The following is a 19414-nucleotide window of genomic DNA, read 5'->3' on the forward strand; positions in this document are numbered from 1 at the left end:
ATTTTTAAGTTGTGCATCACGATTTTTAACATTCACTCATATTAATGTAAGCGCAAAATTAATAACTTGAAATCAATGATAAAGTAATTTAATGCAAGGGGAAAAACTTCTTCTTGAAAACAGTTTTATAAAATATTAAACTGCCATCCTATACAAATAAACTGTCACATTGACGATTATTGTATTCAATACTGATGTTTTTCATAAACGGAAAAAACAAAAATAAAATAACTTCAAGTCACTTGCAGAATTCAATGTTTCAAATTTTCGCGCGCAGGTATGGCGCCTTCATAAATCTAGGGAGAATCTAGGAACTTTGGGTGAGGTTACATCTAGAGAAAAAGGGGAAAAATAATCCGCAGAGTCGCAGCCCTGCGCCCCTGACTTCAGTCTTCAGTCGCAGTTTGGACACGATTTCGGGACTGGGGCTGGTAATCTGACGATGGAAGTCTTTGCCATTTCCAGTTCATTTTCTGATGTTAATGTCAGTGTGGACGCGTGATTTCTCTCTGATATTCTCCTCTGATCTACTATGTGCCGCGTCTGATTCCTCGAGCGTGTTCGTCGCGCACAGAGCACAGAGGACAAAGAGTTTAAGAGATCCATGGCCGCGCGTTCGCGAAACTGTTTGTGCTTTCTAAACTTCATCAGGTTGATGATGACGTCGTGATGTTGCAAAAAGGCAGGGTGTCGCGAGCAACAAAGTGATTCGCGAGAGAGTAAGACGAATTCCTCGCGATATGGAGTCGATCAGAAAATGGTTCTACAGACCTAAGGTGAGCCCCTCTAATTCCCCAATCTCTATCACAAAGAGCAAATCAAACTCCCTTTTCACCGCAGCAATTTCCTTCACGGTGCAATTCACATGGTGTTTGTTTTGCTTCCTTGCTACGATTTCCAGGAAACCACCTGTTTGCAGAAAATCCCATTGGTAATTACGCACAGGTATAAATTAATATGGTCGCAGACTCTATGATCGATTGCACGTACACGCAATTGGTCCTATTTCTCTCGATCAATTGTGTTGACTAGTGCAATCCTAAAATCGAGACGATTGCCCCAAAAGTTTTATTTCAATGTAACAAACTTTCAAAGAGTGCTCGATTTTCTTTCTTTGTTTGAAAACATCGGAGGCGACCGAAGACTCCGCGGATTGACACGCACGTCAGATTAGACCCGTGATGAGCTCGGATTTCGTAAAAAGTCTGCCACAAGTCTGTGAGTGAAAGTCCTAGAAATTGTAGATTGTGCGAGTCACCTCTCGACACCTTGTTATTTACAAGGCCTAAATGTGTTACGCACCCACGAGGTTCAGGGCACAAACAATTCGTTGATTCTGATTTGTTTTCATTTATGACAGATCCTACCCCAAAAGGTTTGTGGAGCATGTGGATCCTTTTAGCGAAATTGAGAGAAACAGAACTTGTTTCAATGAATATGATGGAGAGTTTGATACACCTGAAAACCCCGGGAAATGTCTGTATTTTTGTAGTCACAATTTTTTTGAGCGCATGCATTTTTTTTAATTGTAATATAAAGTTGAATAACAATGATTCTTGATTTTTCAAAGTAGCTTTATATTACTGCATTGAACTATTTTAATGAAAATACGTTGTTTTTTGTTTGAAATTAATTTTTTTAGCGAACAATTAATTATTACTATTAATTTTTACCAAAAAAGATCAATTTTCAACTAAAAAGTTGAAAATTCGGCCTTTTTATATAAATTAGTCTACTTGGTTGAAAATATTCCTTTTTAGTTGAAAGTTCAATTATTATAATTAAAGATTTACCATTTTAGTTGAAAATTCATATTGTTTTTGTTACAAGAAGGCTTCTTAATTACAAGTTAAACTCTTTTGTTAAAAAATCCTCTTTTTGTTCCAATATCTGACTGTTTTTGTTGAAAATTAGTCGTTTTTTTAAACTGAAAATGTAATTACTATTCCAATTGAATATTCCATTATTTTAATAAAAACTTGATATTTTGAATAGATATAATGCTTTCACGATGATTAATTTTTATAATTTTTATTATAACTATATTCTTGCTTGAACATTCATTCTTGGTTCAAATTTTGTTTTTAACTAAAAATTTAACTATTCCAATTTTGGTTGAAAATTGATCTTTTTAGTTTAAAATTTTACAATTACAATAAAATTCGTTTTTTTTTGGTAAAAAACTAATCTTCTTGGGTAAAAATTACAATTTTTGGCTAAAAATTCCAGTATTTGAGTTAAATATTCATCATTTTACTTGAAAATTAATATTTTTAATGAAAAATCAAACAACTGGGCTGAAAGTTAAACTCTTTTTAAAATTATCTTTTTGATTTTTGATTCATCTATTCCAGTTAAAGATTCGTCATATTGTTTGAAAATTCATCACTTGGGTTAAATTTTGTATTGTTGTGAAAATAATTTATTTAAGAAAAAATTTAACTATTCCATTTTTGGTTGAAAACTAATAATTATTTGCTCAAAATTCAAATATTTAATTAAAAATTGATCTTTTTTAATTGAAAATTTAACTATTTGGTTAATAAATAACGCGTTTTTTTTTGAAAATCATCTTTTTGGTAGAAATATAATCTTTTTGATGATTTTATTAACCCATGCTTTCGAGTCGATAGTTTAAAAAATGCGAATTATTTTAATTGGTCATCACTGAAAAATTATGCCTGAAAAAAAATCTCGAATTATTTTACTCTATTGAACTTTTTTATTCTTGCAAAACGGTGTAATGTTTTAGAGAAAGTATTGTATACTGTCTAGTATTCAAGCTAATTATTAGTATTAATTTAAGGTGGCCGTAAGTTGGAAATCAGGGAGGAAACAGAGATTTAGAAAAAAATCTTGCAAAAGTCATGAAATTTCTATACGAGACAGTTTAAATAACTGTCAAGTATAGTAAATTTCTGAGTATTTAATTTTAAATTGTAGTATTTTTTTCATTAAAGATTCTTAACATTCTGGTCTTTCAATATTAATGGTCAGGCAAACTTAAAAATTGGTTAGGCAAAAAATAGGGAATCTTAAAATTTCGTCTTTTTGGTTTTTAAATTCATCTTTTTTGGTAGAAAATTTATTTTTGCATGTGGAAAATTCATGTTTTTGTTTTGTTTTAAAAAGTCCTCCTTTTTCATGGAAAATTGAACTGTTTCGTTGAAAATTTGTCTATTTGACATTAAATTCGTCCTTTCGGATTGAAAATTCAACTGAATGTATTCCAAAAAGTACAATTATTTGTTTGAAAATTTGACCGTTTTGTTGAAAATTCAACAATTTGATGAATAATTCAACTATCTGAAATGACATTCCATTTATAAAAGATTTTATGTTCAAAATTTTACGAGCTTAAAATGCTGGTTTTTTAGTAATAATTATCAGGGAAACTTAAGAATTTGGTCAAGGAAAAGTCAGGGAATTTTGAAAATGAAGTTTTCGGTCATCCTGTTATTTACTATTCATTGAGAAATTTAGTTATAACCATCGAAATAAATTTCAGGTAAAGGAAAGACATACGGCTATATTTTTAATTTCGGGGAAAATATTATTTTTGTTGTTTAAAGATTATTTTCCTTATCTCTCTTAAACACACGATAACAATTTTTTAGGCATAACAGATTTAACCATGACAACTTTGAATCTTACAAGGTTATAATTGTGATAAGGATTAACTCAATGTATCTACTGTTCACTGTTCAGATAATTCATCAAGTCAACTAATTTAAAAAAAATACACCATTACTTTCAAAGTTTGAAGTTTTTACCACATTTTACCAAGGTTCTCTGCTTTATTTTCTCGTTTTCGTTTTTTCCCCTCGACTTTACTAGTTGGATTATTTTTAATTTAAATAATAATGTAATACAGTAATTGTTAATATAAAATCTTTAGCATTTAATCATTTTTCAATAGAAGAGTTGAAATTTTTGAAAGAGGAGGTGGAATACAATTAATTGAGCTGTTAAAAATTCTACAATATCAGGATATTTCAACCTTTAAATTTTGATTCATAAAATTTCAATTTGTAATTCCGTAGTTTTTGTATCTTAAAATGATTCGACAAACCTATTTTTGGCCTTTAACAAAATTTGTCATAATCATCTTTGACAATGATTCTTTTTTTTTTAAGTACCGTAGTTCTCAATAACGAAAGCTTTTACGCTCATAAGCTTATAATGAATTATAACCATAGTATTGGATATTTACTGATTCAGAAAGCATCTGAACGCACAAACGTTCGCAACTATTAATTTTACATTACAAAACATTTGTGCAATCAATTAGCATTATACGGTGGCCAAATGTTTTCACACAATTGTCTGAAAATTTTCAGCAATATTCAATTTACAATTCTGGGCTCTTGGAATGTACATAAAATTAGTCGCTCGAAATTGCACGTAAATTTTCAATCTACTATCACTTTCTATTCGCAACTTTCTAATTTAAACTTACAGATACCAAGATAATGTGTGTTGTTATAACATTTATTATAATGCATTTTTTTTTTTACTGAATTACTTTTAGTTCAGAATAATTTGTAATTAATTAATTGATTAGAGTGCCTCGTAAAATTGTATTCCGTAGCGAAAAGTAGAAGCCAATGTGTTTAATTATTCTTTCAATTTAAAATTACTTTCTTAAATTGTACTACCTGTTTATGGTAGAGGCTCAGACGAGATTCCCTGATTCATAATTTATTGTGACGTACTCCAGTACGCTGCTTTTTTACAATAATTCGATACCAACTTGTAATTCCACACCGATTTGGTAGACCGCTAGACTTGATGCCTCCAAGATTGTGGCTTTTCTTTTTATATGGTTTCACGGAATTTCTTATAAATTGAAATTCGTAGTCAACAATTTAAGTAAAATTCCTCCTCATTGATAGGTGTGTTTATTGTCGTTAATGATAAATTTTCATTTCGCATTAAATCTGGGTATTATTAATTTTCAATTTCACATACGAAATAAAATTAGAAGCTTGTAGAATTCCTTCATTTTTTCATATTATTTACTTGGACAAATTTCATATTATTTGATTTGCCAAAAGTAAAAATTAATTTTCGAGGGGCTTAACAAACAATTTTGAATCAGACTCAGTTTTAATTTACTACAAATAAAGATTGATTTTCAGGGTTTCTAGCGTACTGGAAAACCCCCGGGAATTTATTTCACCTCTATAACCTTGGGAATGTTGTTCTTCTATCGCAAAACCTAGTTTTTTCTACTTTATCTTCTTTTTATTGTTGAGTCGAGAATCAGAAAGGGTAAAATCTAATTGCTTCACGTATTATACATGATGTCATAAAAGTTTTTGGATGATTGCTTTAAGTTCTTTCAATGTCAGTTAAAAGAAAGTTAAACATTTTTCTCTTAAATAAGTTGTAAGTTATCAGAATTCTCTATAAAAGTGGCTATAAGATAAAGGCATACAAAAAAGTTGGAAAAATTTGAAGAGATCTTATCTCATTATTTGATATATTACATGAAATAAAGGCAGACAAATTATTTAAATTTATTCAACCTTCTTGTTTCAACTTTAAACATGTTGCACCATGCAAGCAACTATTTTTACAATATTGATGATAAGTTGGCGCGATTTTATAGAAATGTACCTTTAAGATGGACCCGAGGGCATTGCTAAATCCTTATTATATTAAATTTTATGTAATAAAGTACTAACTTGTAATTTACACTACTTTTGCAATATCTTCCTAAAAAATCGATAAACTGACATCAACCTAGCTTATTTTATACATAATTCCGATAGCTGTCAACTTATTTACGAGAAAAGAAATGTAAAATCATATAATTAACCTTAAAAGAACTTAAGCAATCAATCATCGATAACAAGGTGGTGTTATACTCGTGATCGGCAATGTTGTTTCGATTAATATTGATAACTTTAGTCTGTGATTAGGAATAAGTTTGGCACGTGTAAATAAATGATTGTTTTCTTCTCAACATGCACTTTGTTATGACTAGGAACTTAAAAACTGTTTAGAAGCAAAATCTATCCAATAACTTGAAATGTCATGAATTTCATATCACAATAATTATGATATTCAGTTTACAATGCGTAATTCTAAAATATTTTACTTTGAACCTTTTATATTTTAGATCTTCAGTTTTAGGCAAATTCAGTTTTGAAGACTTAAATAATACAAAATTTAAAGCGTTTGATATTAATTTTATTTGTTTGATAAAAAAGAAACGTTTTTAGTTGTTCAACTGTAAATATAAATTACCTATTGATTTTTTAAGGCTATTCTGAATCCGTTCAAAATTAAATAATTTGCGGATTTTAATGTTAGGCATTGAAGTATTTCAATTTGAAAGCCTTAGTAGTTAAACAAATGTTAACTTACGATTGAAATTATATAAACTAAATTCAATCTTGAAATGATTGCAAATTAATAGATTCATAATTAAACGCTTTTTGAAATTTAAGATTCTATTCAAATATTATTTCAGTCTAAGATATAATATTGTTAACCCATTCGATTTGAAAAAGTTTAATTGAAAAAAAAAACAATTATTTAACTATTATGAATTTATTTACGGATTTTGAAGGGTATTAAGATAATAAGAAAAATTGTATTGATATTCCTGGAAAAATTAAAAATCATTTTTTATTTTAAAGCAATTATTTTAAGAGACTATTTCAAAATATGAAGAAAAAAATGCATTCTTTGAAAATGATAGTGTGGATTTATATTTTAAAACTGAATCTGAATCTTTGAACTGTACAATTTATAAAATTTTGAAGTATAACCGCATTTAATTTTAAATTGTTCTATTGAAAAATGTTAATGTCTTCCATTTTATACCTGTAAGTTATGGAGAATTTAAGTAGAAAAATTTTGAATTAAAAAAAGGTTAAACTTCAATTTTAAAAGTTTAAAATTCAACAGTTGCATTTTGAAGTTTTTAACTTGCATCTCAGTTTTTATTACTTTAAATGAAACCATTTTTAGCTTAAAGAATTCGAATTTTTTAATTATATTAAAACTAATAATAATAATTATTATTAAAACGGCTACCCTTTGTTAAAATTCCCATTTTTATACGTTGATTTGGGAGAAATTACAACAAAAGATATTAAAATTCGGCGGAAAAAAATGTGGTGTGGCTTGTGGTAAACCCGGGAATTTTAAATTGCCTGATACATCGTAGAATTTATATAATTCGAAAAGAATATTGTGTACAATTTTTAGAAAAGTTAAGAGGATTTGAAATTTTCTCTCAGAAGGGATGGTGTGTTTCGTTGCGAACATGTGGCTCTATCCTATAGAATAGGGTAGTTTAACGACAGAACGAGGAGGGTAAATAATATTACGCATCCCAGTGACTCATTCCTGTGTGTGCGATCACTCTGCAAGATATAGACTTGCAATCGTGCTATTCGATTTATATACATATTTCTGCATTCGTGTAAGTTGTTTATACCAACAATCTTTGCATTTCAACTAAACATGACGAATCTGCAACATAGTAAAGTCTCAGTTTCATAGCCCATTAAGAATTCATCAGTTCATAAATATTTGATAAGTGACCTCTTCTTCGGATTTCAAAAGAGTTCTATAAACAATATACATGATAACAATTTTCCTATTTCATGCAGAATATACTTTTACTTTTCATTCAAAAAAATCAACTTAGCATTAGGTTTATTTTTAAAAGTTTGGTAGTCATCCAGAAAATTATATGTTTTCACTTTTTCTCAGCTTATATTATTTCTCAATCTAAGGATTTTTAGTATGTTGTTTAGCAACTAAATAGGGCGGAGGGGAGTTCTTTTCCCGTTTCGAGATAAATTAACTTCCTAGTCATTGGAAGAATTACAGATAGTTGTATGAAAAATCGTTGAAAAAATAAAGAATTTTTTTCATTAAATTTTACTCTAAACAGAAATAGATAATCTCGCTTAGAGTAGCAAATTTCATTTGGTAAACAAAATGTTGACCTCATTTCTTTTCTTTACTCTTAAAATGGAAAAATAAATCGACGACATTAACCATTTATCTAATCAAAATTCCTATTGTTTTGATTATTCTGGAATAAAAGCCGGTAATAGATTTCAAAAATATAAATTAATTTAAGTATGATAAATGTATTAGCACTGATAATCTAAGATTACAAAATTAAGAGAAATTAAGTTTTCTGGAGCAGACCGGGTACTATTGTGTCTCCAGAATGTGCTTAAAGTCATGCGAAGGTCATTTTTCAATTCAAACATCCTCAACACAGATAATCGGAAAAAGTGACTGCTCTCTTATCTGGAATGATGTGTACATACTTGTAGTTTAGCACTTATATCACACGCTCTGAAAACCCTAATATCTCAAAAGACTGTAGCTACACAAACCAAAGTTTAAAAGTAAAACTTCATTTAATGTCAATGTATGCACAACCATTTCCATTTTGAAACTTTTAATGGAAGTCAACGTTGGCCTTTCAAACTCGATTTAATCTTAACTTTCAGGAAACAATTCCAGCCCTCTTGCCAATAATAATCGAAAATCTTTGTTCTATTTTTAAGACTCTTAAATTTGGTATCCATTCCATTTAACCTTTTGACATGAGCTTTTGTTATTATAAACTTAGCTTTATTTTGATATCTGATATCATTTGCAGATGAATAAGATTATAATAATAAATAAAATTGATTTACTAAATTTAATCAGAATAGCTTAAAATAAACTACAAACAAGAAAATTATCCTATCTCTGATTTTCCGACTGTTTGATCTCGATTCACTGTAAATGAACGTACGCACACGCTGAACTCCTACGCATATCAATTAATTGCACGCGATCGAATCATTGGAATTATTCTGTTGATTTCGGGTTTTAAAATTCGTGTATGTTTAAGTTTTAAGCTGTTTTGAAAATCCAATTTTAAACATTTGGTTCAGATTTAAATTTTGAAGAAATGCTCTCAAAAGATTTTTGTATAGAATTGAAGAGCGTGCTGCTTTCTTCTTATTTTCTTATGAAGCATCACTCATCGAGGTGTTGAGCGAGGACCTTGTTTATTTCAGTTTCCCTGGCTGATTAGTTTCTCAAACTTAGCCAATAAATATTAAAGTAGTTTGCTCGTCTCCTGCTTTTGTCTTTTCTTTTTTTTCTTTTTTTTTTTATTGTCTGTCGTTCAAGATGTAACTGGCGGCATAAAATTTAGTACCGTTTCTCATGTATTACCTTGCCCGACTTGCGATATTATAAAACATATAATTTGAAGGTTATTACGGAACTCTAAAGTATTGTTTCGTGACTAAGAAAACAAGCGAATTCTATTTTTTTCACTCTATACTCGAGCTTTGTCTGTAATATAAGTCACGCTGTTTTTTCTTTGTTTCAGAACGTAACATGTGGTTTTTTAGTGGATGTGTCACTGTTATTACAGTTCTGTAACGGTTAATCTTAAATGCTTTTACAGTAAATAACCGTATCTTAGTATATTTATTTTACTACCTACATTTTTTTAAGGCAGTTTAAGTTTTAACCAGTAAAGTTGCATTTGCGATAGAAAAGTTCATTGTCAGCCTAGATAGATTAATTTTCAACCAAGAAATATATTTCTTCTACCGGAAAGGGTGAATTTTCAATCCAAAAGGAAGAATTTTCAACAAAACAGATGAATTTTTGACCAAAAATATGACTAGTAAATTTTCAACCAAATTGTTGAATGTTTAAGCCATGAAGGAGAAATTTCTGCAAAGCAGTTGACTTTTCAACCCAAAAATATAAATTTGTAACAAACAAAAAATTTAATTTACGACAAAATAGTTGACTTTTTTTTCTAAAATAATGAATCTTCGACCAACAAAACTTAATTTTTTTCAAATTAGTTCAGACTTAAGCCAAGTAGGGGATTTTTCAACTAAAAAAAGATTAACTCGTAACAACTCTTAATTTAATTTAATAGTTGTCATTCAATAGTTGGCAAGCATCAATTTTCAACTAAAAATAAATAAATTTTAAGATGAGAATTCAACAAATTCAATCAAAGAGATACATTTTTAAGTAAAATGATGAATATTCAATAAAAAAAGATTTTTCAACAAACTAGCTCAACTGTAAACCAAGTATTTGAATTTTCAACTTTTAACAAAGAATTGTGGAATCTTCTTATTGGGTTCCATTAGTTAAGTTTAAATTAAAACGAAAAAAAAGGGAAAAAGATGTAAGTTTCTTGAAAATAGTATCAAATCTTTTGCACTCATTTTTAATTGTGTCTATTGAAGGTTATATAAAATGACATTTATATTTCGTATTAAAAAATAGGAGGAGGAGGGGGGGTGTCTCAGGTTCACACGACATTTTGAGGGGTGCCTCAATGAATAATATTCACGTAATACATGGAAGTTTTCTTACATTAAAAATGTTTATATTCAATAAGCACGTCCTAAGCTAAAAGGCAATCATAGTCATTATTAGAGTATGATTATCTTTCTTTAACAACGCAGTTGACACTTTTATCAAACACGATGTATTTATGATTTAAAAAGATTTCTCTTTTTAATTCACTGCCAAACTCTTTTTCTATAAATATGATTTCCCTTCAAATCTAATTATCAATATTAAACAATTAAAATGGTCTTCTTGAACTGAAATTTTTTTCGAACAAACCTTGGAGCTTTGTGACCATGTAACCATGAGTCAATTAATGATACACTTTCTAAGCATCAGTGACGTCACTTCCTCAGGAAAGAGAAGCAGCCCTAGTCAAAGGAAATAAAAATGTACAATAGGTTTGACAAATGTGAATAAAAGATTTTAATCGTTTTAAGTTTGAGTTTATAAATTGTAACCTAGAAAGAATTTCCATTTTAATCTAATGAGAAGATAATTACGGTATTAAATAGGAACACACGGACAATAAGAGTCTGTTTGAATGTGCAGTAAATTCTTCAGTCAACGTAAAAAGCTGTTTCCTTTGACAAATGTCAGGATTCGCTCGACCGCGTAGGAAAAATAGACAATAGCCAAGGTCAACAAATTTTGAATGCCGGAGTTTCCAGGTATCAAGAGACAAATACCCAGCATGGGTATTTCCACAATGGGTTCGAAGTTTTCAGCCCGAAAAATAAGAATTTCCCAAATCAATATTTAGGAGAGAAAGTATTTTTAAAGAGCTCTCAAGAAAAGAGCTGTTGAATAATTTTCAGATTCTCATCTGTTAAAGAATCTGATTATTTGTTATCGAAAATCACTTACGGCCTTATTGATTGTCGTTTGTAACGTTTTTCAAAATTTTATATATGTAATTAACAAAATGAATTCTAAACTCTAAATTAAAGTTTGAAATATAAAAGTGTTTATTTAATTCATTATACCAAGTTGGATATGAAAAAGTGGTGTAATATATCAATAATAATTTAAAATCGACGTTTTCTTTTTATAGAAACCAAATGGCTCGATTTTGACAGACTTGAGCTAATCGTAACTTTAAAATATAGCCCGTAAATGTTAGTCAGAGTATAGTTTTGTTCAGTTTGAGGTTCAGTTTTTATTGTTGGTGATTATTCTTCTTTCATCATACTTTTTTCTTCCCCTAAAAGTCCTACATTATTTCTGAAATTGACTCTTCAGCCTGAAACAGTTTTTTTGTTTGCGAAAATAAAAAAAAAGCACTCACCTGTGAATGAAAAATAAAACGTGAACCTTGTATGAAGGGAAACCATAATGACCCTGGTAGCCGTAACTGAGAAATAAAATCGCAATGAAGACGATATTAAGTTACCAATAACATTCGTTATTCGCTATACAAGCCTATCGAGTTTCCCTACTTTGCACTATCATCTTGTGCTACAAAAGATTTTATTGTAGAACATAATAAGTGTTGGGGTATCCCTTCACTTGTCACTTTTTATTCCAAACCTAATAAACCTGAATTATCAAGTCATTTAAACCCTTTTTATTAATCTTGCAAGAAATTGTGGTAACTTTTGCTGTATCAGCTTTTATTATCGAAATTCCGTCAAAAATCCTATTCTCATTTTTGTCAACAGAAAGACGACACGAGTTTATTAGCTCAATTCTTTTACGCTGACGAATCCCTGAACGCTGTGGCTTGTGAACTAGATTCTTTTGATGGCCGCCAAGAACCAGAAAGATGCACGTCTTTGGTAAATCAACTTCGTCATTGCCAAGACAAGGTCTTGACGATATGCAATCAGATCATGGATGATCTAATCCCAGATAGCAGGGCTAATCGGGATTTTCGAGTAAAATTTCCTGACGACGTGATGCAGGAAAATCTGGCGGGGCAGCTGTGGTTCGGCGCTGAATGTCTGGCAGCTGGATCGTCAATCATGAATCGAGAAGCTGAAAGTTCTGCAATGAGACCATTGGCGAAGGCTCTCACAAAGTCGCTCGAAATTGTTAGGAATCTGTTGAGAGAACATGCATTAAAAGGCCATTTGAATCTAAAGGTAATTTTTCCACAAAGTTTGCGTTTTTTAAAAGTTAAGATTAGTTTAGATTATAAGAAATTTTTCTGATCATACTACGAAAGTATCTTTCTCAGGTTCAGAATCCACTGGAGCCTTCGATAGAAAAGCTGATAGAGTCTTTAAAGATCTTTGATCGACTATTTGCCGATTTTGAACTCTGTTACGTTGGAGCAATGGTGCCAGTGAAGTCGACAAAAGAGTATGAACAACAGGAACTCGTGTGCGTTTTATTCTCGGAAACTCTTCAAAGAGCTCTCGAAAGAGGATTATTGAACCAGGCGGACGTGGATAACTACGAGCCGGCCTTGATGTTTACTATTCCACGTTTAGCTATTGTTTCTGGCTTATTAGCACCACCTGGAGGACCTCTCTGTCTAAATTCTCCCGAGAATATTAGCGAAATGTTTAGACCCTTTAGGGTAAGTTTTTACATGGTAATAACAGATGGATAGATGACTTATTGCTAGAGGTGTGCAGTCTTTTTTAAAAAATTTTTATGCAAATTTAAACACGTGTGCAACGTTTAATTTTTCACATTGGCAACAAAATCAAACTGTACCAAACCAAGTCCAAATATTCATTGAAAATTCAAACAAATGACTGCACGCATCTACTTTTTAAATTGACCTTTATTTTATTTCTCTATCATTTTATTCTGCAGACTCTTCTCCTCAAAATCAGAGAACTCCTCTGGACTCTAAACAACCGAGAACTCTACATGCTCGAAAAACTTCTCTGTTCGAATGAAGAGCCATCGGCATCAATGACTCAAACTGGTACTACGACGTGCCAGGACGTTCCCGATCTCGAAGAATTCGTTCACAATTTTTATACCGGCTACCCAAATTGCAAAGACTTTATCGTGGATTTCTATACAGTGACGCGAAATACAGGCAGCAATATGGACGAAGTCGCCAATGACGTGGTTCAAATTTTGGACCAAGGGAGTGGACAAATTGACTTGTCTGATGAGGTTGAGAAGCGACAAAAGGACGAGGAGAAAACGAGGATTTGCAATGGTGTTGGAGTACCGAAGGAGGAAGAGAATATTTCTGAAAATTATTCACATGAGGTCGAGGTTTCCGAAATTAAAGCTCCAGTGGAGCGACAAGACATTCCACGTAGTTTAAGACAGACAAGTTCCGACAGCAGCTCTTCCAGTGGTCAAGAAAATTACGTTCACAGAGAAGGAGTCGACAATTATCTGAGTTCAGATATAACGCAGATGCTCGGGAGTTCAGAGAGCATTGAGGTTCCGCAAACTCAGTATTTACTGAATCAAGTTTCCCATGAGAATAATGTTACAGGTGAGACAGTGCACATTCAGAATTCGTTGCCTGATTTAGATTCCAAACGGCTTATATCTGCGGCGAACAAGACACTTTCCAATCTCCTACTGGACGGGGAATCTCTGAATGAGATTTCGGAACAGACTGATTCGGGAATCTGCACAGTGATATCTTCAGAAAATACGAGTCTTTATGACAAAAGTCCCGAGGAGAAGAAGACCTTTGCGAACGAAATAGAACCCGACGAGGGTCAAAGTTTCGAGGGTGAAGACACGGAAGAAAATACAAGCTACTCTTGTTCAAATTTAAACTCTCCGAAGAGAAAAAATTCTACAATTTCGGAAAATTCCTGTATTTGCAGTCTGCGAAGCGCAAAAGGCATGGAGCATTCGATAGAAGTTTCCGCCCTGACGACCAATGGCGTCGAGCCAGCGAAAAACGGAACCAGGATATCGTCGACTTTTGATGGATCAAACGAAGAGTTTATTGGCGTTGCTTACGGAAATGGTCAGATTTCGGTTTGCGACTCGAACCAACCTAGTTTTCAGATAAACTACTCTGAGAACTGGGAGAATCTGAACCTCAATATAGACGCCTCGTCTTCCAGGAAGGAATTCTGGAACGATCTCAAGTGTGAGAACTGCCCTTCGACTTCACAAAACATTGAAAAGATTGGCAACAAGATTGACAAGTTTGCGAGGGAAAAGATTATAGCCAAGAGATCGAGGGAGGAGAAACAGAGGAAACGACTGCGTAAATATGAGAGAAAAAGTGATCATAAGGCTAATATGGAACCGCGACAGAGTATCTCATTTAATATTCAGAGCATTCATCTGCCCACGAGTACTGAAAGTTCTCGCTCGAATTCAACTGACCGTCTTAATCCTAGATTGATGAGCTTGGGCGCGAGTTTGCATCCTAGTCAAAACACGAGGCAAATGCCCAACTTTGGCAGTCACAGTCCTCATTCGAGTCCAAGACTGCAGCACTTTGAGGCCCGAGGAAGTGTCAATCCAGGTCGACAAACTTCTGGAATCTCCCAAAGAATACACCGAAACTCGTCGTCTCAGAATAAAAAATTGCTCGATCATAGAAGATCGAAGTCGGAGAAAATTGCAAGAATGAAGAGGAAAGACTCTGATAAGAGAGACAAGTATGAGAGGATGAATGTAAGATCGAAACATGCAAAGAGAAGGGCAAGTGTTCAAAGCTCAAGTGAATTAATAAACGATGGTTTGGGACCAAGAACTGATAAAAGTGGTTTAGTTGTGGAGCCAAACTCGCTGGTAGAACCACCACCACTCCGGTACCATGAGCATCAGGATTCTCGAAGATATGCGAGACCTGTACTCATCAGCACTTCCATCATTTCCAAAGTTCAGGCTTCGACTCTTGAACATGCTCTGGCTCAGAGAGCGGATTTGGACTCTAGTTCCAGTTGTTCCAGTTGTTGTGAATCGAGTTCAGAGACTAGCGAATTCCAAAGCGATTGCCAGGATGATGAAGAGATCGCACTGGCTATGCAAGCTGCTGAAATAGCAAACAGGAATCAGATACGAGCAAAGTTTAGGTTTGTATTATAATATTTTTGGAAAAAACATTGCCGAGGTAGCCGCTGGACTGGGAATTCTTTAAGTTTTTATTGAAAAAATTTTTTATGATTTAAAAATTGGTACATAGGGCTGAAGTCAAAATCAAACAATGCAAATAGGTTAATTAAATCGTCAAGAATTTGAGGTTTTTCTATTTTTGCATGAACTCGGAATTATGTTGATGAAAAACGTTTAACTATAAAAACTCGATTATTGCATCAATATAATGTCTGATCATAGCTTCCTTGCTTTTCAGTAAAATGTATTAATATTATAAGTCAATCATTTCTTCTCGAATCAACAACGCTTCTATTTTTGCATCAATATTGAATTATGTGAATGAGAAAATTTTTTACTGTAAAAATCGTTTTTTCAAGTAATATAAGTAACCATAGCTTTCTTACTTTTTAATCAAATATATTAATATTATAGTTAAATGAATTCGTCTCGTGTCAAAAAATCTTTTATTTTGTTGCATGCAGGTTGAATTATGTTAATGAAAAAAAGGTTTACTAAAAAAACCCATTTTTTAGATTATAATAAGTACTAAAAAAAAAGATCAAAAATGTTTTAATAAATTCTTCAGTCAGTTTTGAGATATAAGTAGTAAAAATAAGCCCTCCAAGTTACATCAATTTTTCTGCAACACAAACACATTTGAACAATTGTTCAGAACATAATATTAGACATTTCCTAATTGAGAAACTTTAAATTCGAATAATTTAAAAATTAAAAAAAAAATGTTTGCATTATAAAGCTTCCTCTGTGTGGAAGCAAAAAAATGGAAAAATTTTCTTTAAACTTTGATCATTTTTGACTTAGATATTGAAATTTAAATTTTGATGTGCTTTTTCGAAAACTGCTGTAAAACTTGAAAACAGTTTAAAATTAACAAAATGGGGGCGATTTATTTGAAGATAAAAATACTATTTTTACCAAAAAAAAAAAAAACAGTAATTATATTGTTTGCCAATTTTTTTTTATAATGTTTATGTTATAAGGGACGTAATCCTTCGAGTTTCATGGGGGCAGACTTGTTTCTCATTTAGGGTATTTATTTAGGAGAGAAAATTTCTAAATTTAATTTTTTTCAATTATCCGCCCTCTAGGAGGTTTAGCCTCCATAGAAATCTGAGGATGTCATGCATATTAAGGGAGAAATTTAACATAAAATTGACAAAATATGTTGTTTTTTTTTTGTTCATTTTGAACTCAAAATTTGAAACCTGAAAATCTGAGAACAGTAAGAGAATTCTGTTGATTAGAAGAAAAAAATCAGGGATTAAAAAAAAATTGAAAAATTCAGGGAATTTCTAAAAAAAAGGCTGTTTAAAGAACTTTCAAGAATAATTAATTTAATTTTAATTTAAAATGTTTAATTTGCGTCACACTAGAAAGAAGGTCGTAAAATAAAAGCTTCGCATGATTCTGGAAAAAACATAGGAATATCTAAATTACATATGTCAAAAACCATCGATGTTTAAAGAAACAACTTACATATTTTTGGAAACAAAAATTCATATCGAAATACACCTAATTTTGTCAAATATATTGTTTTCTGAAATCGGAAAAATACGTTTTGCCTATAATTTCTTTTAAAAAAAACAACATATTTCTTCTTCGAAAAATTCTGCTACTCAAACTGTAGAAATTGCTTGATTTGGAAAGGATCTTATCAAATGATTTAAAAAATCTATATACTATTCGTCTCCCTCTCAAATTTGAGCAAAAATATGATAAAGTCTTTGTTTGCTCAACAAATTGTTGATCAAACAATGAAGGGAATAAATAATGTTATTGTATTAACTGCTGTTCGTCATAAACTATTTCTTCAATTTTTCCTCGATTAAAACGGTCACCCCGATTGATTGTCTATTGTGTTTCTTATTGATTATAATCTTATACAATATTTCAGATCTTCCGAAGATCTGGTCCATAGATTATTCGTGTGCATCGCAGGCGTTGCTGATCAGTTACAAACCAATTTCGCTTCGGACCTTCGCAATATTCTAAAGTGCGTTTTCCTCATGAATAGCAGCCAGACAACTGAGGATCCAAAGGAAGAAGAGCCCGTGAATCCTACCGAGCCAGAGAGAACTTTTCCAGATTCGTTGAATTCAACCGAAAATTCGGAACACCAAGACATGCGTGAAGACGAAGATGAAATAGTGACAACTCCGCCGACAAATGAAAGAGGTACGTTTCTGCAAAAAAAAAAAGGAATTCCTGTAATAAAAAGAAAATATTTGTCCGGTTTTCAATGTTTATCAAAGGAGCATCTGTTAAAAAACCTCTTAATATCTTGGGGGCAAAACTTCTGAAAATGACCTTTTTGTGATCAATATCATGTTCAAATAATGTTTTAAAAATGTCAAGTTTTAACATTTAAAACTGTCTCCGAGCTTTTTGCTAACGATTGACTCATCGGCAAATCTAGGCTCCGAAAAAACATACTTTTAATTAGGTTCTACTGTTTGCAGCCCAAGGTTGCTTAAAGCTATTTTTTTGCTCGAGGACACTTTTTTAATAGGCTTTCAGCCTTTTGGCGCAAAATATTGATCGCCGTTGCAGGGTGCACAGTCTTTCCCATATTTACACCTACATAATTATGCTATGTATTGAAAATGAGAATATGCTACCGTGATTAGGTGGTTAAGGCCTTTTTTTAAAGGTAAAATATTGTATTTTTTCGTTGAATCTACACAAATTAAATATTGTGGAAATTAACTATTGTCATTATATTAAACGTATAACAGTTATTTTTCGATTAGATCAAAATTCAATGAAGAATGTTTTTAAATTTTTTTAGTATATGTTAAATATTTTTTCTTCAAATATACATTCTATTTAATATTGAATTAATGTAAAGGTTTCCTCAAATTTACACAAATTCCTTTCTGTTGCTTTTTGCTGATGAAGAAACCTAAGCTTTTCTTTCAGACCAATGTAAGATCATAAAATGTTTTTTTTTATTCAAAACTTAAAACAATTTTATATTTAAAATTGTTTTTTCCGCAAGATTCGATTTAAAAATGTTTATAGTTCAGTCTTTTGGTTTTACTTCCTACATTTAACAATTATTTAATAGATATTGTTTTCAGCGCTTAGAAAATTTCAAATTTTAAATGGCAGATTTAAAAAATAATGCTATTTAAATTATAATAACATGTGACTTACAATATTTATAGTAACAGTTAAGATCTCCAGATACATAAAAAATATTGGAATCAATGAAAATATTAAAATTACGAAAGTAGGAGTTTTTTCACACATATCTTACTAACCAGAATTATTAATTTTTTCCAGAGAACTTTGGTGAATAAAATAAATGTTATTTCAAGGAATTTCTATACTTTTAGGGGATATGAAGGACATAATAAAATACCAAATGATATAATAATTTTTGGTTATTTTAGTATTTCAAGATATTTTGTTTCAAACATTTTTAGAAAAGTATTTAGAAATTTGTTATGGTTGTGAATGCGCGCCATCACGCATATATATATATATATAAAATCTATCTCGAGTACTCACTCCTGAAAGCCCGGATTAAGAAAGCACAAGAGAAAAACTTTCGTGAACAGCTCCTCGATAAGAGGATGCACGGTATCTTCCACAGAAATGTGAAGGATCAGTCAATGTCTTGTGAGCTAACGTTTGCTTTCCTTGAATCGCCCGGATTGAAGTCTGGTACAGAGGGTTTCATTTTTGCATGCCAAGACGGTGTCATTTCTACTTTAACATACCGTCGCCACATTTTGAGCCAAGACATTCCCGATGATAGCTGCAGGGTGTGCCATGCACACCCCGAGAATTTACCTCGCATACTATCTAGTTGTCCAACTCATGCGGGAACGACCTACATTCAAAGGCACAATGCAGCACTAAGAGTGCTTTATTACCATCTCTGTCACTCCTACGGCATTCACCTTAATATCGCTCCTCTAAATGCTCCCAGGGAAACTGAGTCAATTGTCGAGAATGGGAAGTGCCGCATATACTGGAACTTTCTATTCTCGACAATTGTTTCTGTTGCACACTCGAGGCCTGACATGGTTCTTCTTGA

General features: G+C 31.7%; 1 protein-coding gene across 2 annotated transcripts in view; it reads left to right on the plus strand.

Moving 5' to 3' along the window:
- The first annotated feature begins 391 nt into the window (after nt 1-391).
- Nucleotides 392-19414, plus strand: part of LOC117182898 (lateral signaling target protein 2 homolog) — a 25364-nt gene continuing 6341 nt past the window's right edge. The window contains exons 1-5 of one of the 2 annotated variants that reach the window (XM_033376012.1): nt 392-776; nt 12024-12446; nt 12530-12886; nt 13129-15326; nt 17264-17544. In XM_033376012.1, coding sequence (XP_033231903.1) covers nt 741-776; nt 12024-12446; nt 12530-12886; nt 13129-15326; nt 17264-17544 — 3295 coding nt within the window. In that variant the 5' untranslated portion in view covers nt 392-740. The remainder of the gene's footprint in view (nt 777-12023; nt 12447-12529; nt 12887-13128; nt 15327-17263; nt 17545-19414) is intronic. The other variant, XM_033376013.1, reaches the window with a different exon arrangement.

This window comes from Belonocnema kinseyi, chromosome 2, assembly GCF_010883055.1.
Source record: "Belonocnema kinseyi isolate 2016_QV_RU_SX_M_011 chromosome 2, B_treatae_v1, whole genome shotgun sequence".
Lineage (NCBI taxonomy): Eukaryota > Metazoa > Arthropoda > Insecta > Hymenoptera > Cynipidae > Belonocnema > Belonocnema kinseyi.